This window comes from Chiloscyllium punctatum, chromosome 12 (genome assembly GCF_047496795.1).
Source record: "Chiloscyllium punctatum isolate Juve2018m chromosome 12, sChiPun1.3, whole genome shotgun sequence".
In the NCBI taxonomy this organism is placed as follows: domain Eukaryota; kingdom Metazoa; phylum Chordata; class Chondrichthyes; order Orectolobiformes; family Hemiscylliidae; genus Chiloscyllium; species Chiloscyllium punctatum.
In genome coordinates this window covers 653937-677323 of record NC_092750.1, presented here as the reverse complement: position 1 = coordinate 677323, position 23387 = coordinate 653937, and the positions used below count along the sequence as shown (strand labels likewise).

The 23387-nt window shown below is 44.9% G+C and overlaps 1 protein-coding gene across 6 annotated transcripts in view; it reads left to right on the top strand.

Annotated features, from left to right (window-relative positions):
* LOC140483535 (6-phosphofructo-2-kinase/fructose-2,6-bisphosphatase 4) overlaps positions 1 to 23387 on the top strand; it is a 181090-nt gene that overhangs the window by 90051 nt on the left and 67652 nt on the right. Inside the window, exon 1 of one of the 6 annotated variants that reach the window (XM_072581706.1) lies at positions 16765 to 17013. The exons of the other annotated variants lie outside the window; for them this stretch is intronic. Coding sequence (XP_072437807.1) covers positions 16914 to 17013 — 100 coding nt within the window. The 5' untranslated portion in view covers positions 16765 to 16913. Of the gene's footprint in view, positions 1 to 16764; positions 17014 to 23387 lie in introns of those variants that run through there. 6 annotated transcript variants of the gene reach the window in all.

Below are 23387 nucleotides of genomic sequence, written 5' to 3'. Positions count from 1 at the left end.
AATGGTGGAGGTGCGGGATGTGGATAAGATGTTGGAGGGCATCATCAACCATATGGGGGGGGGGAAAGTTGTAGTCTTTGAAGGAGGAAGCCATCTGGTATGGGCTGTGGTGGAATTGGTCCTCCTGGGCGCAGATGGGGTTGAGGAGAGGGGTAGCATTTTTTACAGGAGGCAGGATGGGACCCACCCATACGTTTACCCCTTTGCCCAACACTACGGGCAATTTAGTATGGCCAATTTACTTGTCCTCCCTGTGGGAGGAAACTGGAGCACCAGGAGGAAACCCACACAGACACAGGGAGAATGTGCAAACTCCACACAGTCAGTCACCTGAGGCGGGAATTGAACCCGGGTCTCTGGCGCTGTGAGGCAGCAGTTACCGTGCCGCCCATAATTGATGGAAATACTTATGGTCCATTGTCTCGCTTTGTAGCAGCATGCTTGGAGCATGAGAAATCAGTTGATTATTGACAACAAAGAAATTACAGAAAAACTCAGGTCTGGCACCATCTGTGGAGAGAAATCAGAGTTAACGTTTTGGTTCCCTTTTTCAGGCTGATGGTAACTGGGAAAATGTTGGTATTTAGTGCAGAAGATGAGGAGGCAGGGATGGTGAGGTATAAATGATCGGTGGAGATAGAACCCAAAGAGAGAGAAAAACTGTTGAACAGACAAAGGAGTAGGTAAAGGTCAATCTGGGAGAATGAATAGATGCTTATGGAGGTATTAGTGAAAGACAATGATTGTGTATGGAAGCAGCCCACGTGATGACAAGGCCTGATATGTGAGGTTGGGATAAGGATATGGGAGAAGGTACTCAGGCCCTAAAGTTGTTGAACTGTATTTTAAGTCCAGAAGTCTGTAGAGTTCCCAAACGGAAAATGAAGTGCTGTTCTTCCAACTTGTACTAAGCTTTACTGGAGCACTGCAGTAAGCCTAAGACAGAGATGTTGGCCAGGGAACAGGGTGGTGTGTTGAAGCAGCAGGCACGTTTTTGTGGATGGAACGAAGATGTTCTGTGAAGCAGTCACCCAGTCTACACTTGGTTTCCCTGGTGTAGAGGGAACCACAGTGTGAGCAGTGAATACAGGAGACTAGATTGAGTGAAGTCCAGTTGATCATCGCTTTGTTTTGGTTGCTTTTTGCTGTGCAATTACTTTGTCCTATGCCTTGAGGAGTTGAGAGGTGGGTTGGGCTTTTCAGTTTTTCAGACAATTCTGCCACCCCAGTCCAACACCGGCATCTCCAAATCATGACTGCCATCTCCTGGCAGTCAGAATAACCTGACTAGATATGATTTATGTCTGAGTTTTTTGCTTTCTTTACATTGTGTGGAAATTGAAAATAAGTTCCTCAACCAGATAGGAGTTTATTAAAATGCTCAGAATGGGAGTTTTTAACAACATGGCTAATTTATTTCACCTCCAGCTTGAAAACTGCAGGCTGTTTACTACAGTTACGGTATAGGAGGAGGTTGCATTGTCTATACTTGCCCTGAACTCTACCTTTTCCCTGTAATCCCACAAGTTTGCATCTTTCAGAAGATTAACTATTTTCCTTTTAAAGGCCTTGACTGCAGCCTCAGGTAGAACATTCCGGACCTTGACCGCATGGCGGGCTAAACAGTTATACCTTGAATTGCTGTTCCTCTCTTCATCTCGATCTACCCAGGAATGGGAGCAACTTGTCCCTATCCAGACCCTCCATCAAATCTCCCCTCAACCTCTACATCTGAGAGGAACATTCCCAGTTTCTTCAGTCTTCTCCCAGAATGGAACCTCTTCCTCTCTGAGGCTCTGGAATTGTCCCACCACCAGGGGAGTTTCTGCAGGGATGGGGAGATTCTACTGGATGTGTCTGGGGATGTACTTGGGGGTGGAATTTAACCCTCATAAATGTGAGGTGAGCACTTTGGAAGAAGGAACAAGACAAGAGAGCACTCAGTGAAAGGCAGGACATGAGAAAGCTCAAAGGAACAGAGGGATCTTGGGCTGTTTGTCCACTGATCTCTGAAGGCAGCATATGAGTCACTTACCTTTATCAGTCATTGTATTGATTATAAAAAAAGAGATTATGTTGGAGCTGTACAACATTTAGTTAGGCCACAGCTGGAGTACTGTGTGCAGTTCTGGTTTCTCTGGTATGGGAAGGATGTAATTGTACTGGAGGGATGCAGAGGAGATCCACGAGCATGTTATCTGCGATGGAGCAGTTTAACTATGAAGAGAGGCTGGATAAGCTCAGGTTGTTTTCTTTGGAGCAGAGAAGGTTGAGGGGGGCCTAATAGAGGTGGATCAGGTTATAAGGGACATGGACAGGTGGGATAGAAAGCAGCTGTTCCCCTTTGTTGAGGGGTCAATAAGGGATTTAATTTTAAAGTTAATGTCAGGAGGTTTAGAGGTTATGGAAAACACTGAAGTTCCATCTTGAATAACTTCTAGATTGAAAGAAAAACTTACAACGTGACAAAGGTTAGTGTTAAGACACAGGACTGTGCAAGTTTTAAAACCAGCAAAAGTCAAGCAACAGCAAATGGAGAAAATAATCTTTTGGGGGTAAACTTGCCAGATTGTGTTCCCTAGTGGGAGACTAGAGGGCACAATCTCAGAACAAGGGGTCATACATTTAAGATGGAAATGAGAAGGACTTCCTTCTCTGAGGGTCTATACGGTGACTCAGTGGTTAGCACTGCAGCCTCTCAATGCCAGGGATCTGGGTTTGATTCCACCATCAGGCAACTGTCTGTGTAGAGTTTGCACATTCTCCTCATGTCTGCGTGAGTTTTCTCCAGGTGCTTCGGTTTCCTCCCACTATCTAAAGATGTGCAAGTTAAATAGATTGGTCATGCTAAATTGTCTCAGTGTCTAGGAATGTGTAGGCTAGGTGGGTTAGCCATGGTTAATGTAAGGTTACGGGGATAGGGAAGGGGGCTAAGTCTGGTGGGATGCTTTTTGGGATGGGTGGGGGTTCAGTGTGGACTCTATGCAATGTAATGATTCTATAGTTGTGAATCTGTAGAGTTCTTTATCGCAGAGGGTTGTTGCGACTGGATCATTGAGCAAATTGAAGGTTGTAAGGGACTCAAAGGTAATGGGAAACAACAAGAACGTGGAGTCCAGGGTTATCAGATCGTCTTTGGTGAAACAAATTAAATGGCTGAATGAGGCAGCAAGGTGGCTCGGTGGTTAGCACTGCTGCCTCACAGTGCCAGGGACCCAGGTTCAATTCCACCCTTGGACAACTGTCTATGAAGACTTTACACATTCTCCCCATGTCTGCATGGGTTTCCTCTGGGTGCTCTGGTTTTATCATACAGTCTAAAGGTGTGCAGGGTTTAAGTTCAAGGCAGACTAGAAATGAAGCAAAACGGAAGGATTACTTAGGACATATTACTAGAGATGATGGAAATCATGAGGATAAGAAAATTAACATTAAGGTGCTTTACCTGAATGCTTGTAATATTCATAACAAAGTAGATAACTTAGAGTCATAAAGATGTACAGCGTGGAAACAGACCCTTCGGTCCAACCCGTCCATGCCGACCAGATATCCCAACCCAATCTAGTCCCATCTGCCAGCACCTGGCTAATATCCCTCCAAACCCTTCCTATTCATATACTCATCCAAATGCCTTATAAATGTTGCAATTGTACCAGCCTCCACCACATCCTCTGTTGAAAAATGTGGTGCTAGAAAAACACAGCAGGCCAGGACCATCCGAGGAGCAGGAGAATCGACGTTTCGGGCATAAGCCCTTCTTCAGGAATCATTCTAAGACCTTACCATTAAGTGTATAAGTCCTGCTAAGATTTGCTTTCCCAAAATGCAGCATCTCGCATTTATCTGAAATAAACTCCATCTGCCACTTCTCAGACCATTGGCCCATCTGGTCAAGATCCTGTTGTAATCTGAGGTAACCCTCTTCTCTGTTCACTACACCTCCAATTTTAACAGCACAAATCATCTTGAATGATTATGATGTGGTCAGCATCACAGAGACATGGTTGAAGGGCTTCAGGACTGGCAGTTAAGCATCCAAGGGTTTACAACTTATTGAAAAGACAGGGAGGTGGGTAGAGGAGGCAGTGTTGCCTTATGAATGAAATTAAATCTATGGCACTGAATGACACAGACTCCACATCATCTGACCCTGTGTGGGTGGAGTTGAGGAAACACAAAGGTAAAAAAAAACCATAATGGGAGTCATGTACAGACCTCCCAGCAGTGGTCAGAACCAGGGGTGCACGATGTACCAGGAAATGGATGTAGGTTTGCTTGCTGAGCTGGAAGTTTCATTTCCCGAGGTTTTGTTACGCTACATCTTCAGTGGGCCTCAGGCGAAGCAATGCTGAAAATTCCTGCTTTCCATTTATATGTTTGAGTTTTTTTAGGTTGGTGATGTCATTTTTTGTGGTAATGTTATTTCCTGTGGTGAAGTCACTTCCTGTTCCTTTTCTCAGGGGTGGTAGATGGGGTCTAACTCGATGTGTTTGTTGATAGAATTCCGTTTGGAATGCCATGCTTCTAGGAAGTCAATGCGTGTCTTTTTTTTGGCTTGTCCAGGGAACAGCTAGGGCATGTCAGAAAGACAAGGTCATGCTGCTCATGGGTGACTTTAATATGCAGGTGGACTGGGTAAATAATGTTGCCATTGGATCCAAAGAAAAGGTATTCATGGAATGCTTACAGGATGGCTTTTTGGAACAGCTTGTCATGAAGCCCACAAGGGAGCAGGCTATTCTGGACTTAGTGCTATGTGACGAGCCAGACTTTATAAAAGATTTTAAAGTAAGGGAACTCTCGGGAGACAGCGATCATAATATGACAGAGTTGAGTCTGCAGTTTGAAAGAGAGAAGGCAAAATTGGATATAATGGTGTTATAGTTAAATAAAGGTAATTATAGGGACATGAGAGAGGATCTGATGAAAATCGACTGGAAGCAGAGCCTAGTGGGGAAGACAGTAGAGCAACAATGGCAGGAGTTTCTGGGTGTAATTGAGGTCACAGTACAGAGGTTCATCCCAAAGAAAATAAAGATTATCCGGGTTGGGGGTGGTTTGGACAGCCATGGCTGACAAAAGAAGTCAGGAAATGTATCGTAGAAAAAGAGAAAACCTATAAAGTGGCCAAGAGCACTGGGAAATCAGAAGATTGGGAAGACTCAAAAACACACAGAGGATAACAAAGAGAGAAATAAGGAAGGAGAGGATCAAATATGAAGGTAAGCTAGGCAGTAATATTAGACATGATAGTAAAAGTTTCTTTCAATACATAAGAAACAAACGAGAGGCAAATATACAAATTGGGCCACTCCAAATTGATGCAGGAAGGCTAGTGATGGGAGATAAGGAAATAGCTGAAGAATTCCCCCCTCAGGCGACTGACTGTGTGGAGTTTGCACGTTCTCCCCGTGTCTGCGTGGGTTTCCTCCGGGTGCTCCAGTTTCCTCCCACAGTCCAAAGATGTGCAGGCCAGGTGAATTGGCCATGCTAAATTGCCCATAGGGTTAGGTAAGGGGTAAATGTAGATGTAGGGGTATGGGTGGGTTACGCTTCGGCGGGGCGGTGTGGACTTGTTGGGCTGAAGGGCCTGTTTCCACACTGTAAGGAATCTAATCTAATTTAATAAGTACTTTGCGTCAGTCTTCACAGTGGTAGACATGAGTAATATTCCAACAATTAAGGAGAGTCGGGGGCACAGTTGAGTGTGGCAGCCAATTCAAAACAGAAAGTGCCAGAAAACCTAAAGTGTCTAAAAATTGATAAATATCCTGGCTCGGATGGGCTACATCCTAGAGTTCTGAGAGAGGTGGCTGAAGAAATAGCGAAGGCGCTGACTATGATCTGTCAAAAATCACTGGAGTCAGGGAAAGTCTCAGATGATTGGAAAATCGCTGTTGTAACCCCCTTTTTCAAGAAAGGATCAAGAAAAAAGATGGAAAATTATAAGCAGATTAGTCTAACCTCGGTTGTAGGCAAAATTCTAGAATCCATCGTTAAGGATAAGATTTCTAAATTCTTGGAAGTGCAGGGTCAGATTAGAAAAGTCAGCATGGATTTAGTAAGGGAAGGTCATGCCTGACAAACCTGTTAAATGCTTTGAAGAGGTAATAAGTAGGTTAGACCAGGAAAACCCAATGGATGTTATCTACCTAGACTTCCAAACGGCCTCTGATAAGGTGCCTCATGGGAGGCTGCTGAGTAAGGTGAGGGCCCATGGTGTTCGAGGTGAGCTACTGGTATGGATTGAGGATTGGCTGTCTGACAGAAGGAAGAGAGTTGGGATAAAAGGTTATTTTTTGGAATGGCAGCTGGTGACAAGTGGGGTCCGGCAGAATTCAGTATTGGGGTCACAGCTGTTCACTTTATATATTAATGATCTGGATGAAGGGACTGGGGGTATTCTGGCGAAGTTCTCAGATGATACAACATTAGGTGGACAGGCAGGTAGTTCTGAGGAGATGGAGAGGCTACAGAAAGATTTAGACAGTTGAGGAGAGTGGTCCAGGAAATAGCTGCTGAAATTCAACGTGGGAAAATGCTAGGTCTTGCACTTTAGAAAAAAGAATACAGGCATGGACTATTTTCTAAATGGTGAGGAAGTTCATAAACCCAAAGTACAAAGGGATCTGGGAGTGCTAGTCCAGGATTCTCTGAAGGTTGACTTGCAGGTTGAGTCCGTGGTTAAGAAAGCAAATGTAATGTTGTCATTTATCTCAAGAGGGTTGGAATATAAAAGCAGCAATGTACTACTGAGACTTTATAAAGCTCTAGTAAGGCCCTATTTGGAATACAGTGTCCAGTTTTGGGCCTCACACCTCAAGAAGGACAAACTGGCACTGTAGCGTGTCCAGCGGAGATTCACATGGATGATCCTTGGAATGGTCGGCCTAACAATTGATGAACGGTTGAGGAACCTGAAATTTTATTCATTAGAGTTTAGAAGATTGTGGGGAGATCTAATAGAAGCTTACAAGATAATGCATGGCTTAGAAAGGGTAGACACTGGGAATTTGTTTCCGTCAGACAGGGATCCTAGGACCCGTGGTCACAGCCTTAGAATTTGAGAGGGTCAATTTAGGATGGAAATGAGACATTTCTTCAGCCAGAGTGTGGTGGGCCTGTGGAATTCACTGCCATGGGGCGCAGTGCAGTGGAGGCCGGGACGTTAAATGTCTTCAAGGCAGAGATTGATAAATTCTTAATCTCACAAAGAATTAAAGGACACGGGGAGAGTGTGGGTAAGTGGAGTTAAAATACCCATCAGCCATGATTGATGGCGGAATGGACTCGATGGGCCGAAATGACCTTATTTCCATTCCTACGTATTATGGTTTTATGGAAATGCAGAGTTATAAGGTAGGGGTGTGGGTATGAGTTGGATGCTCTTCGGAGGGTTGGTGTTGCCTCGATAGGCCAAGTAGCCTGCTTCCGCACTGCAGGGACTCTCAGCCTCCTATATGTTACAGTCTGACAGTAACTACTGTGTTCAGTGGGAAAGCCCAGGCACTGTCAGTAAGAAGAGTTTTGACTCGATTCCTGTTCTGTGCTGAATCACACAGCGCAGCAACACGACGTTTTTGCTCAGCTTGTCCAAGCAGACTGGGTTTCCCAAACTGAACAAGTCCTGCATATAGTCCATATCACCCTAAATCTTTCCAATCCATGTACCTGTTCAAATGTCTTTTTTACATTGTAATTGTATCTGCCTTTACCACTTCCTCTTGCAGTTCATTTCATACATGCACCACCCTTTGTGTGAAAAAATTGCCCCAAGTCCCTTTTAAATCTTTCCGCTCTCACCTTAAACCTATGCCCTCTAGTTTTGGACCCCCCGACCCTTGGAAAAAGACTTTGGCCATTTACCTTATGATTTTATAAACCTCTAAGGTAACCCATCAAACTCCTACGCTCCAAGGAAAAAAAGTCCCTGCCTTTCCCTATACCTCAAAACCTTCCAGTCTTGGTGGCATCCTTGTAAATAATGTTAAAACTCCTTTGGTACAGTTCAGTCGAAATAAGAGTTTAGAATCCAACTACATATGATTGAATCTGCTGTGGCTTTAGGACCTTGGGCAAATGAGGAGAAATCTTGTGGGAGCTTCCTTCTCTTTGCAACAGTCACTGCTCTGGTATTGATAAAATTGGGAGGTGGTAACCACTGCAAGCTTATCTATGATGCTCTTGTAGTCAAATTGCCAGTCATTACTGTGAAGACTCTCAAATGTAAAATGGTCAGGAGATTAAATTGATCACAGAGGGGCTGAATGGTAACCATTAAATCATACTGCAGCAAGTTATGTGGTTTTTTAAGCAGGGAGAAATTAGTATCAATTTATTTGAAGACTTTCCTATAAAACGTAGACAGTTTATCATGTTAAAAGTGCTACATAAATGCAAATTAGTTTTAAAGAACTGTTGCGGGGTGGGGGGGGGGGGTGGTGGCAAGGGAACAGACTGATCAGTTCTCTCTTGATAATAAAGAAAACAAAAGTTGTGATATCTCTATGGAGACATGATTTTGAGATGCCAATGTTGGACTGGAGTGGACAAAGTTAGAAATCCCCCAACACCAGGCTATAGTCCAACAGGTTTATTTGGAAGCACTAGCTTTTGGACTCCACAACTACCTGATGAAGGAGTAGCACTTGAAAAGCTAGTGCTTCCAAATAAACGAACTATCCAAATATTGACTGGGATCACTACAGTACGCACTATAGATGGGTCAGTTTTTGTCCAGTGTGTGCAGGAGGGCTTCCTGACACAGTATGTAGACGGGCCTACAAGGGGCGATGCCACTTTAGATTTAGTACTGGGTAATGAGCATGGCTGGGTGTTAGATTTGGAAGTAGGTGAGCACTTTGGAGACAGCGATCACAATTCTGTCAGGTTTACTTTAGTGATGGAAAGGGATAGGTGTACTCCACCGAGCAAGAGTTATAGCTGGGGGAAGGGAAATTACGATGCAAATAGGAAAGATTTAGGAAGCATAGAATGGGGAAGGAAACTGCAGGGAATGAGCGCATTAAAAATGTGGAGCTTATTCAAGGAAAAGCTCCTGTCTGTCCTAGATAAATATGTACCTGTCAGGCAGGGAGGAAGATATTGAGCGCGTGAGCCGTGGTTTACTAAGGAAGTGGAATCCCTGGTCAAGAAGACGAAGAAGGCTTATGTTAGGACAAAATGTGAAAACTCAGTTAGGGCGCTTGAGGGTTACAAGGAAGTCAGGAAAGACCTAAAAAGAGAGCTCAGAAGAGCCAGGAGGAGACATGAGAAGTTGTTGGCGGATAGGATCAGGGTTAACCCTAAGGCTTTCCATAGGTATGTCAGGAATAAAAGAATGACGAGAGTTAAATTAGGGCCAATCAAGGATAATAGTGGGAAGTTGTGTGTGGAGTAAGAGGAGATAGGGGAAGCACTAAATAAATATTTTTGACAGTGTTTACTATAGAAAATGAGAATGTTGGCGAGGAAGATACAGAGATACCTGCATCTAGACTAGAAGAGATTGAGGTTCACAAGGAAGAGGTATTAGAAATACTGCAGAGTGTGAAAATAGACGTGGGCGGCACGGTGGCACAGTGGTTAGCACTGCTGCCTCACAGCGCCAGAGACCCGGGTTCAATTCCCGCCTCAGGCGACTGACTGTGTGGAGTTTGCACGTTCTCCCCGTGTCTGCGTGGGTTTCCTCCGGGTACTCCGGTTTCCTCCCACAGTCCAAAGATGTGCAGGTCAGGTGAATTGGCCATGTTAAATTGCCTGTAGTGTTAGGTAAGGGGTAGATGTAGAAGTAGGGGTATGGGTGGGTTACGCTTCGGCGGGGCGGTGTGGACTTGTTGGGCCGAAGGGCCTGTTTCCACACTGTAAGTAATCTAATCTAGACAAGTCCCCTGGGCCGGATGGATCTAAGCTGAAAAATGTGTTGCTGGAAAAGCGCAGCAGGTCAGGCAGCATCCAAGGAACAGGAGAATCGACGTTTCAGGCATAAGCCCTTCTTCAGGAATGAGGAAAGTGTGTCCAGCAGGCTAAGATAAAAGGTAGGGAGGAGGGAGTTGAGGGAGGGGTGTTGGAAATGCGATTGGTGGAAGGAGGTCAAGGTGAGGGTGATAGGCCGGAGTGGGGGTGGGAGCGGAGAGGTCAGGAAGAAGATTGCAGGTTAGGAAGGTGGTGCTGAGTTCGAGGGATTTGACTGAGACAAGGTGGGGGGAGGGGAAATGAGGAAACTGGAGAAATCTGAGATCATCCCTTGTGGTTGGAGGGTTCCTAGGCGGAAGATGAGGCGCTCTTCCTCCAACCGTCGTGTTGCTATGGTCTGGCAATGGAGGAGTCCAAGGACCTGCATGTCCTTGGTGGAGTGGGAGGGGGAATTGAAGTGTTGGGGTACGGGGTGGTTGGGTTGGTTGGTCCGGGTGTCCTAGAGGTATTCTCTGAAACATTCTGCAAGTAGGCAGCCTGTCTCCCAATTATAGAGGAGGCCACATCAGGTGCAGCGGATGCAATAGATGATGTGTGTGGAGGTGCAGGTGAATTTGTGACGGATATGGAAGTGTCCCTTGGGGCCTTGGAGGGAAGTAAGGGGGGAGGTGTGGGCGCAAGTTTTGCATTTCTTGCGGTTGCAGGGGAAGGTGCCGGGAGTGGTTGGGTTGGTGGGGGGTGTGGACCTGACGAGGGAGTCACGGAAGGAGTGGTCTTTTCAGAACGCTGATAGGGGAGGGGAGGGAAATATATCCCTGGTGGTGGGGTCCGTTTTGAGGTGGCGGAAATGACGGCGGATGATACGCTGTATATGGAGGTTGATGGGGTGATAGGTGAGGACCAGTGGGGTTCTGTCCTCGTGGCGGTTGGAGGGACAGGGTTCAAGGGCAGAGGAGCGGGAAGAGATGTGGTGGAGGGCATCGTTGATCACGTCTGGGGTGAAATTGCGGTCCTTGAAGAAGGAGGCCATCTGGGTTGTACGGTTTTGGAACTGGTCCTCCTGGGAGCAGATGCGGCGGAGACGAAGGAATTGGGAATATGGGATGGCGTTTTTACAGGGGGCAGGGTGGGAGGAGGTGTAGTCTAGGTAGCTGTGGGAGTCCGTCAGTTTATAGTAAATGTCCGTATTGATTCGGTCGCCAGAGATAGAAATGGAAAGGTCTAGGAAGGGGAGGGAGGAGTCTGAGATGGTCCAGGTGAATTTGAGGTCGGGGTGGAAGGTGTTGGTAAAGTGGATGAACTGTTCAACCTCCTCGTGCGAGCACGAGCCAGCGCCGATACAGTCATCGATGTAGCGGAGGAAATGGTGGTGCCATTGTAGCTGTGGAAGATGGACTGTTCCACATATCCTACGAAAGAGAAGTTGTTCAGAGTGAGGACCAGTTCAGTCAGTCGAAGGAGAGTGTCAGTGGAAGGGTACTGGTTGGTATGGTGGGAAAGGAAGAAGCGGAGGGCTTTGAGTCCTTCGTGATGGGGGATGGAGGTGTACAGGAACTGGATGTCCATGGTGAAGATAAGGCATTGGGGACCGGGGAAGCGGAAATCATGGAGGAGGTGGAGGGTGTGGGTGGTGTTTACAGGGACTGGATGTCCATGGTGAATCATGGACCCTGAACAACTTCTCTTTCCAATCCTCCCACTTCCTCCAAACCAAAGGAGTAGCCATGGGCACCCGCATGGGCCCCAGCTATGCCTGCCTCTTCGTAGGATATGTGGAACAGTCCATCTTCCGCAGCTACACTGGCACCACCCCACACCTTTTCCTCCACTACATCGATGACTGTATCGGCGCTGCCTCGTGCTCCCATGAGGAGGTTGAACAGTTCATCCACTTTACCAACACCTTCCACCCCGACCTCAAATTCACCTGGACCATCTCAGACTCCTCCCTCCCCTTCCTTGACCTTTCCACTTCTATCTCTGGTGACTGAATCAACACGGACATTTACTATAAACCGACTGACTCCCACAGCTACCTAGACTACACCTCCTCCCACCCTGCCCCCTGTAAAAACACCATCCCATATTCCCAATTCCTTCGTCTCCACCGCATCTGCTCCCAGGAGGACCAGTTCCAAAACTGTACAACCCAGATGGCCTCCTTCTTCAAGGACTGCAATTTCCCCCCAGATGTGGTTGACGATGCCCTCCACCGCATCTCTTCCACTTCCTGCTCCTTCGCCCTTGAGCCCGACCCTCCAACCACCACCAGGACAGAACCCCATTGGTCCTCACCTACCACCCAACCAACCTCCGTATACAGCGTATCATCCTTCGTCATTTCCGCCACCTCAAAACAGACCCCACCACCAGGGATATATTTCCCTTCCCTCCCCTATCAGCGTTCCGAAAAGACCACTCCCTCCGTGACTCCCTCGTCAGGTCCACACTTCCCACCAACCCAACCTCCACTCCCGGCACCTTCCCCTGCAACCGCAAGAAATGCAAAACTTGCGCCCACATCTCCCCCCTCACTTCCCTCCAAGGCCCCAAGGGATACTTCCATATCCGCCACAAATTCACCTGCACCTCCACACACATCATCTATTGCATCCGCTGCACCCGATGTGGCCTCCTCTATAATTGGGAGACAGGCTGCCTACTTGCAGAATGTTTCAGAGAACACCTCGGGACACCTGGACCAACCAACCCAACCAATCCGTAGCTCAACACTTCAACTCCCCCTCCCACTCCACCAAGGACATGCAGGTCCTTGGACTCCTCCATCGCCAGACCATAGCAACACGACAGTTGGAGGAAGAGCACCTCATCTTCCGCCTAGGAACCCTCCAACCACAAGGGATGAACTCAGATTTCTCCAGTTTCCTCATTTCCCTTCCCCCCACCTTGTCTCAGTCAAATCCCTCGAACTCAGCACCGCCTTCCTAACCTGCAATCTTCTTCCTGACCTCTCCGCTCCCACCCCCTCTCCGGCCTATCACCCTCACCTTGACCTCCTTCCACCAATCGCATTTCCAACACCCCTCCCCCAAGTCCCTCCTTCCTAACTTTTATCCTAACCTGCTGGACACACTTTCCTCATTCCTGAAGAAGGGCTTATGCCCGAAACGTCGATTCTCCTGTTCCTTAGATGCTGCCTGACCTGCTGCGCTTTTCCAGCAACACATTTTCAGCTCTGATCTCCAGCATCGGCAGTCCTTACTTTCTTCCCGGATGGAATCTATCCTAGGATCCTCTAGGAAGCTAGGGAAGAGATTGCTGAGCTTTTGGCATTGATCTTCAAATCATCATTGTCTACAGGAATAGTGCCTGAGGACTGGAGGATAGCAGATGCGGTTCTCTTGTTCAAAAAGGGTAGTAGAGACAACCCTGGTAATTACAGACCAGTGAGTCTCACTTCAGTTGTTGGTAAAGTGTTGGAAAAGGTTATTAGAGATAGGATTTATAACAATCGAGAAAATAATTATCTGATCAGGGATAGTCAGCACGGTTTTGTGAAGGGTAGGTTGTGCCTAACAAATCTTATTGAGTTTTTTGACAAAGTGACCAAACAGGTAGAAGAGAGTAAACCGGTTGGTGTGGTGTATATGGATTTCAGCAAGGCATTCGATAAGGTTCCCCACAGTAGGCTATTATACAAAATGCGGAGGAATGGGATTGTGGGAGACATAGCAGTTTGGATCAGTAATTGGCTTGCTGAAAGAAAACCGAGGGTTGTAGTTGATGGAACATGTTTATCTTGGTGTCCAGTTACTAGCGGCGTACCGCAAGGGTCGGTGTTGGGTCCACTACTGTTCGTCATTTTTTAAATGAGCTGGATGAGGGCTTAGAAGGGTGGGTTAGTAAATTTGCGGACGACACTAAGGTCGGTGGAGTTGTGGATAGTGACAAAGGATGTAGTAGGTTGCAGAGAGACATAGATAGGATGCAGAACTGGGCTGAGAGGTGGCAAATGGAGTTTAATGTGGACAAGTGTGAGGTGTACACTTAGGCCGGAGTAATCGGAATGCAAAGTACTGGGCTAATGGTAAGATTCTTGGGAGTGCAGATGAGCAGAGAGATCTCGGTGTCCATGTACACAGATCCCTGAAAGTTGCCACCCAAATTGACAGGGTTGTTAAGAAGGCATAAAGTGTGCTTTGGCCTTTATTAATAGAGAGATTGAGTTCCGGAACCAGGAGGTTATGCTGCAGTTGTACAAAGCTCTGGTACGGCCACACTTGGAGTATTGTGTACAGTTCTGGTCACCACATTATAAGAAGGATGTGGAAACTTTGGAAAGGGTTCAGAGGAGATTTACTAGGATGTTGCCTGGTATGAAAGGAATGTCTTACGAGGAAAGGCTGGGGGCCTTGAGGCTGTTCTCGTTAGAGAGAAGATGGTTGAGAGGTGACTAAATAGAGACATACGAGATAATCAGAGGGTTAGATAGGGTGGACATGGAGAGCCTTTTTCCAAGTATGGAGACAGCAAACACGAGGGGACACAACTTTAAAGTGAGGGGAAATAGGTATAAGACAGATGTCAGAGGTAGTTTCTTTACTCAGAGAGTAGTAAGGGTATGGAATGCTTTGCCTGCATCAGTAGTAGATTCACCAAGTTTAAATGCATTCTAGTCGTCATTGGACAGGCAAATGGGCGTACATGGAATAGTGTAGGTGGGATGGCCTTCAGATTAGTATGACAGGGTGGCGCAACATCGAGGGCCGAAGGGCCTGTACTGCACTGTTATGTTCTATGTTCTATAAACCTGTTGGACTATAACCTGGTGTTGTGTGACGTTTAACTCTAAGGAGACAGAGATATTAATCTGAAACCTTGACTCTTCCTATCCCAGGATATTTCCTGACCTATGGAATATTGTCGAGAGTCTGGTGCTGGAAAAGGAATCCTGATGAAGTGCTTATGCCCAAAATGTCGATTCTCCCACTCCTCAGATGCTGCCTCAGCGGCTGTGATTTTCTAGCACCACACTCTCGACTCTGATCCCCAGCATCTGCAGTCCTCACTTTTTCCTGGGGAATATTGCTAACTTATTTCAGTTCTTATTTCCAGTATCATCTTATTTTTCATCCACCAGTTGGAGTTGTGTGTGATATAAACCTCATGATATTTCCAACTCCATGACACTGACTGACGCAGTCCCCTTATTCCCTTCACCACCTTCACGTTTATGGATGCTTGAAGATTCCAGAGCCTGAAGCCAGGACTGTTTTGAAGCTCTCCTCATTCTCCACATGTTTCCTGGTCCTTCCACTGGTCAGCTCATCTTCATGCCCTAAGCCTTGCTTTCTGTAACCCTCCCCCATACACAAACTCATGAAGATCTACCTAAGTTTTCTCCATGTCACATCTTCATCCTCTGTGAGAATTATTCTTTCTGTCATTGCTTTGACTCCAGCTTCTCGCACATTGTTGCCACTTTTCATTCTAAAACTGGTCACTGATTCTCCTCCATCCTACTCTGAGACTGCTTCCTCCGAAGAAGGGTTACATCTGAAACGTTGACTTCTCCACCTCCTGATGCTGCCTGCCTTGCTATATTCCCCCAGACTTCTGCCTGTCCCTCCTGATGCTGCCTGCCTTATGTGTTCCTCCAGCCTCCTGCCTGTCCCTCCTGATGCTGCCTGCCTTGCTGTGTTCCTCTAGCCTCCTGCCTGTCCCTCCTGATGCTGCCTGCCTTGCTGTGTTCCTCCAGCCTCCTGCCTGTCCCTCCTGATGCTGCCTGCCTTACTGTGTTCCCCCAGCCTCCTGCCTGTCCCTCCTGATGCTGCCTGCCTTGCTGTGTTCCCCCAGCCTCCTGCCTGTCTAACCTTGGATTCTAGTGTCTGCAGTAAATTTTTGCCTCTGTAAACTCATTCCCCTGTTCATCTTTAAAAAGAAAAGCAATAAAATCCACTTTGCTTTCAAAAGTCTTCGTTCTTAGTTTGTCTGTTTCTATCACTCTGTTTTTGTGAATTGGTTTGGACTATTCTGGGTGCTGTTGTTTTAACAGAGCTGAGTGAGCAATGGTGTTGACTGGACTGGTTCATTTCGAATCTTCAGGCTCTCTGCCTTTATTCCTGATGAAGGGCTTTTACCCGAAACGTGGAGTTTCCTGTTCCTCGGATGCTGCCTGAACTGCTGTGCTCTTCCAGCACCACTGATCCAGAATCTGGTTTCCAGCATCTGCAGTCATTGTTTTTACCTCCTTTCGAAGGTTGTGTACTATCTTGGTTTCTTTCGGCTGCTCTGCTCGGTGTCTATTGGTAATTTGCTCAGAGTTAATCAACATTTGTTATTCTGCAATATGTTTCCTGTCATGAGCAGGCTGATTGGTGCGCGCGTTGTAACACTTCCAGCAGTTGGCTGTTTTGACATGAACATGATTTTCCCACGTGAGATATCCACTGGGATCCTGCAACGTGGAATGAACCCGCAATGATGCAACATTTAGAAAAACTTGTGTGTACCTTGGACATTGGCACAGAAAGTGCCTAGTGATTGTATGAAACAAGCATTTGCCAAGAAATGATTCAGGGAACAAATACACATGAGATTCTGTGTAAAAATGTAACTTTGTGTAATTAGATTTTAAAAATAACTTTTTAAATAAACACCAATCTGAACAGAAGTGCTGATAATATTTGAAGAAGTAGAGAATTTAAGAAAAAGGAAATTGCCAGAACAGAGTGGTTAAAGTTCTATGGCAGCTGTATTTATTTAAGATCGCGATAAAATATTAGCTTGACTTTGTTGACGTAGATTTTGGATTGTACATTTTGACCTTTATAATCTGAGTGCCTGTGATTTAGGATATTTGTGGTAGTTTGCAGTTTGGTTTCACGTGACATGATCATTGCTATTGCCTAGTGCTCAATAAATGGCTGCAAACAGGGAAGAGGGAGCAACCTAGACAGCAAGGCAGGTCGTTGACAAACCACATCGATGGCAGTGTGGATTTAAATTTGCAGCTAGACAAAGGAACGAGGGCTAACATGGCAAATTCGCTTCTAGAACTCACTCAAAATCCTCTAAAGAAGATTTGGATGCCTTCTAAAAATGGCCTCTGTGAGATGCACACTTCACAAAGGAAGGGTAGGTATGGAGCCTGGCAAAAGGGGCGCACACCAATTCTCAACCGTTTTGTGACTGGGTTGTTTGAAGGTTCTGGCCCTGGGAGTGGCTGATAGTACAACACTGCTTTAAAAGTCTTGTTGCTCCATTGAGTCTGCAGTGCTGTGATGCCAGTGAATATGTTCAGACAGCCTGCTGCCTGGAGACAGATTTAGCCTCAGCCTTTTCTTAGTGTTTGCATAACTTTATAAGGATCCTGCAATAAAATTGCTGAGTTAACATGGGTTACAGTACACGATGGGTCAGAATACAAACTGCAATTCTTTGCAACCAGCTGCAAAGCTACTGCTTATATGTTGGGCTATAGATTAAGCTATAGCTGTTGTTTCTGTGTGCTTGAGTAGAAGTTAAGGTCTGAAGCTGATTTATGTGTTAATTGTCAAACTTGTCCGTGAATGAGTAAGATGCAGTGGTTCGCATTAAAACTGATACACATGCACAATATGTGTAAGCAGTTCTAGGTATAGTATTTGCATTAGTGGACTAATTCAAGGTAGAATAAATATCTGAAATAAACTTTCATTTCCTTGTTAGCTTTGTAAATATTAAGGTGAGTCATGCAGTGATTGTGGTTGCTGCTGTGTGATTCTTCCTGTGATCAATTTCTGATTTTCTTTAATGTGAGTGACTTGTACTGAGTACATGTTGGATCATTATGACAGACTTGCTTCACCTTTAGTTTTCACAAAGGGAATGGATAATGTGGATTTTCCAGTAGAAGAGAAGAGTAAGGTGATGTATTGAAAAGATTACTTCTTAAGTTGCGAACTCTCCTAATTCAACTAGAATTCCTGTTGAGTGACTACAAAAGATAAAGGTGAAGATAGCCAAGGCATTTGTCATTATCTTGCCATCCTCATTGGATGCAGCAATAGTACCATATGGTTCAAAGTTTGCTAATGGTCTCCCACGATTCAATAGAGTGTGAAGATTACACCATGAAATTACAGACTAGTCACTTCATGATCCATTGTGAGAAAATATTGAAAGCCATTGTCAGAGATAAGATAAACTTTCATTTGGAAAAACACAAGTGAATCAGGAAGAATTTTGATTGTTTAGCAACAGCCATAGAGATGTACAGCATGGATACAGACCCTTCTGTTCAACTTGTCCATGCTGACCAGATATCTGAGCGAAATCTAGTCCCATTTGCCAGCAGTTGGCCCATATCCTTTTTAAACCCTTCCTATTCATGTACCCAATCCAGATGTCTTTTAATTGTTGTAATTGTACTAGCCTCTACTCCATCATCTGGCAGCTTATTCTGTACATGCATCACCCTGAGTGAAAAAGTTGCTCCTTGGGTCCCTTTTAAATCTTTCCCCTCTCTCACCTTGAACTTATTCCCTCTAGTTTTTGACTCCCCCACTCTAGGGGAAAAGACTTTGTCTATTTACCCTATCTATGCCCCTCATGATTTTATAAACCTCAGCCTCCAATGTTCCAGGTAAAATAGTTAGAGACAAAAAGAAATGCAGATGCTGGAATCCAGGACTGAAGAAGGGTTACACCTGTAACATTGACTTCTCCATCTGATGCTGCCTGGCTTGCTGTGTTCTTCCAGGTAAAATAGTCCCAGCCTATTCAGCCTCTTCCTATAGCTCAAACCCTGGCAACATTCTTGTAAATCTTTTCTGAATCCTTTCAAGTTACATAACATCCTTCTGATAGGAGGGCAACCAGGACTGCACACACTATTCCAAAAGTGCCCAAACCAATGTTCTGTACAGCCGCAACATCACTTTCCAACCCCTATACTCAATGCTCTGACCAGTAAAGGAACACATACCAACGTCACCTTCACTATCTTATCTACCTGTGACTCCACTTTCTAGGAGCTATGAACCTGTATTCCAAGGTCTCTTTGTTCAGTAACTTAATTTTTGACTCATTTGAATTATTGGTGAGTTAATAGAGAACATTGGTGGTGCAGTAGATGCTATATATACGGACTTGTGGATAGCTTTTGATAAAATGTGGGGAGATTGATTAAAAAGATGGAAGTCCACAAAGATATTTATAAATACAATTCAGTAACGTGGGCAGAGGGTGGTAGGTGGTTTACAGAACTGGTGGTGGTTTGTGCTAATATTCCTCAAGGGCCAGTTTTGAGTCCAATAGTTTTTGCAATTTTTATTTTAAAAAGAACCTTGAGCTGGATGTAAGGAGCTAAAAGTTGGGAAAGTAACAGATTGTGATGAGAATAGTACCGGTCTCAGGAGAGTGAAGATATGCGGAATGTGTGCGTGAGAGAGAGAGAGAGAGAGAGAAAAGAGAGTGAGTGCAAACTGAGGGGCATGGGTTGCTGCAGACACATCCTTAAAGATGACGGCAGGAAGTGATCAAGTAATTAATAACACAGAAATGTTACTTGGGTCCATAAGACATGGAATAGAATAATAAAAGCAGAGGTCATACTGAAACTTTATGAATTATTGAATAGGCCTCAGTCACATGCTAGGGAAAGTGCAGAGGCCTCAGTAAGAGTTTCCGAGGGATGAGGGACTGAGTTAGGAAGAGATCAGCTCTTAGACAGCAGACAAGGAGGAGCCAGGGACAGTTAGCAACACCAATAGCAAAGAGAGGCTGGAGAGAGGGATGAAGGAGGAGGAGAGCTGGGAGGGAATATGGGAAGGATCGAGGTGAAAGTGGAGGGGAAGAGGGAGGGAGTAGAGGGGTGATACCAGATAAAGACAGCAAGGGAAAAAAAGATGACACTAGGAAAGTCAAGGGTTGATTGGTTGGTTGTTGAGTCACTGCTGTTAAGAAATGTCTTTCAACTCCAGTCACTTTGAAAAACACAAATTTCTGAAATGAATTTATAGGCACAACAGAGGGCAGAGGGAGCTGATTGTTGAGTAAGGGTAAAGAATTTCTATTTTCTACTAATTTCCAGTTTTTAGTTAACACTGCATGAGTAAGTTGGAATTAAGTTCAAGTTATTAAACTGACAGTAAATAAAATAACATTGAAGTGAAAGTATGGCAGAGCAGCTCAGCAAAGCAGAATGTCTGTCCTAAGGCATGAGAAGAGTTGTTGACATGTCACATGACCTGGACAAGCCCTCATGTAGTCATATCACTGGCTGCACAGGTCATGGTATAAAAGAGACAGCAGTAACTTGGAGAAAGTGAGGACTGCAGATGCTGGAGATCAGAGCTTAAAAATGTGTTGCTGGAAAAGTGCAGCAGGTCAGGCAGCATCAAAGGAACAGGAGAATCGACGTTTCTCCTGTTCCTTTGATGCTGCCTGACCTGCGCTTTTCCAAAACACATTTTTAAGCAGCAACTTGGATACAAGATTGACTGAGGGACAGGGAGCAATGGCCAATGGATGTTTTTTCGGAATGGAATTGCCCAGGGGTGTGTATTGGTATTCTTATTCCTGATTTTGTGTGTATGTGTATAAATATTTATTATTATAATGCTCTTAATCTTGGTGTGCTGGCGACAGTTTCAAAATTTGTAGATCTCTAGAAAATGTTGGAGAATAGCAAACTGAGGACAGTGTAGAATTTCAAAAGCACATTGGTCAAGTGTATGGATAGGTGGCAGATGAACTTCTGAATGCTAAGAAGTGTGATGTGATGCACTTTGGTTTAAAAAAAAGACCAGAATAAAATGAACGGGGTATTCTAGAGTGTGCAGAAGCAGGGAGATCTGAATATAAATGTGTGTAAAGGTGGCAGGACAGGCAGAGAGAGCTGTTCACAAGGTATGCAGTATTCTAAATTTCATTTAGAGATAGAAGAGCAGGGAGGTTATAGTGAATTTTAATAAGACACAGGTTAGACCTTAGCTGAAGTATCGTGTAATGCTGAGAATTGAGTACTGAAAAGGCTTGTGAGAATGCTCCAAGGAATGAGATCCTTCAGCTTTGAGAAAAGATTAAAGAAGTTGGAATTGTTTTCCTTGGAGACCTGATAGAAGTTCTCAATGTACGAGGGGCCTGGACAGAGTGGATAGGGAGAAACCATTCCTCCTCGTAAATGGATTGAGAATCAAAAAGTGCAGTCTTAGTGTTTTGCAACAGAAGCAAATGCAAGACCATAAAATGTAGGAGCAGAAGCTAGGCCATTCAGCTCGTCATGTTTGCTCTTTCATTCAACCATGGCTCTTGAGTTTCTCAACCAGATTCTCCCAGTTTCTCCACATAACCCTTGGTCTCCTTGACAATCAAGAACCTATCCATATCTGTCTTAATTATACTCAATGACCTGGCTTCCACAGCTTCCTGTGGTAATGAATTCCATGAATTCACCACTCTCTGGCTGGACAACTTTCTCCTTATCTCTACTATAAAGAGCTTTCCCTTTACTCTAAGGCTGTACCCTTGGGTCCTAGTCTCTCCTATCAATAGAAACATCTTCTTAATGTCTACACAACTCCTACTGAGTATTGATCCAGAGTCCTGAAATGTTAAGCCTTTCATTTCTGGGACTATTCTCGTGAACCTCCTCTGGACCGTTCCAGGGCCAGTACGTCCTTCCTGGGGTATAGGCCCAAAATTGCTCACAATACTCTTAACTGTGGTCTGACCAGAGCTTTATAAAGCCTCAGCAGTAAATCCCTGCTTTTATATTCTAGCCCTCTCAAAATAAATGCTAACATTGTATTTGCCTTCCTAACTACTGACTCAGCCTACAAGTTTACCTTGAGAATCCTGGTGTAGGACTCCCAAATCTCTTTGCACTTCAGATTTCTGAATTTTCTTCCCATTTAGGAAATAATCTGTGCCTGTATTTTTCCTAACAAAATGCATGACCTTACACTTTCCCACATTGTACTCCATCTGCCACTTCTTTGCCCACTCTTCTAACCTGTCCCGATCCTTCTGCAGCCTCCCTGCCGCCTGCCTAGTTCTTCTACCTACCTTTGTATCATCTGCAAGCTTAGCCAGAATGCCTTTAGATCATTAATGTATAAAATGAAATGTCATGGTTCCAACAATGACCCTTGTGGAGTACCATTAGTCACTGGCTTCCAACCTGAGAATGACCCTTTCATCCCCACTCTCTGCTTTCTGCAAGGCGAGAAAGCTATTTCAGCTTGGCGAGTGATTAGGCTTTGGAATGCACTACCTGGAAATGTGGTGGAGACATGTATGACTCAGGCATTCAAGAGGGAATTATATGAATATTTAAATAGAAATAAGGCTACAGGGAAAAGGCAGAAGTGAGATGAAGTTAAAATGCTCAGAAAGATGGTGCACACATCATGGCCCTCCTCTGTGATACTGACAGTTTGGAAACGTTCAGTGTGTTCTTTGTGGAATGGTGCAGTTGAGCTCATGAAACACTTTACTGTGGGATGGGAGAATATGAGAAGAGGAATGATTAATTCTTGCCCAAGGGTCAGTGACCTGAGGTGGTAGATTTAAAATCATCAGCAAAAGATCGAGAAGGAAAGGGAGGAGAAATATTTTTGTTCCAGGGTAGTTGAGTTCTGGAATTCCTGAAATATATAGAAAGACTTGCGTTTATAAAAGCGATCTTCATAGTCGCTACATAATTGCAAACATTTTACAGCCATAGAATTGTACAGGACAGTGAAAGCCCTTTGGCCCACTGAGTCAGCACTGACAAAAATCTACACCAGCCCTACTTGCCGGCTTGAGGCCCATAGCCTTGACTGTTATGACATTTCAGGTATTCATCCAAGTACTTTTTAAAGGTTGAGGTTTTTCACTTTAACTCCTGTCCAAGACAATGCATTCCAGACATCCCCTACCCTCTGGGTGAAAAGGTTTTCCTTAAAACCCCATACACGTGTGTGTGTGTGTGTGTGGGGGTGGGGGGAGAGAGAACCATGTACCACAGTGATTTGGAGGACTGAGAAAAAGGAAAACAAATTAAACTTTTCTCTTAATTCTTCTTTTAGAGATGTTTTTATGATTTGTGAATTATTTTACACAGAAATGTTTGAGGTTTTTGTGTCTGGTGTAACCATAGATATTTTTTACAGAATCCCTACAGTTGGGCCATCTGACCCTATTACTCTACATTTGCCCCTGACTAATGTACCGAACCTATGAGTGGAATGGTTGATTTTGAGAGAAATGGTGAAAGAACTCAGCTGATTGGAAGTATGAGACGGGGGCATTGTACTCGCTGTAATTGTGAATTGTAGCAGAGATTCTTGTTCTGTAAATAAAGTAATGTTCTGCAAATTCCTTTTGAAATCCACTCACTGGGAGACACGTGATTGCTCTGTTTTGAAGGAATGCTTGTTGGTCAGGTTATGAAAGAACTTCTTTGAGTCATGGCCTTCAATCTCTTTACGTGCAACTGTGAACATGACAATGATTCATGTTATCAACCCGTCCTAAATTAA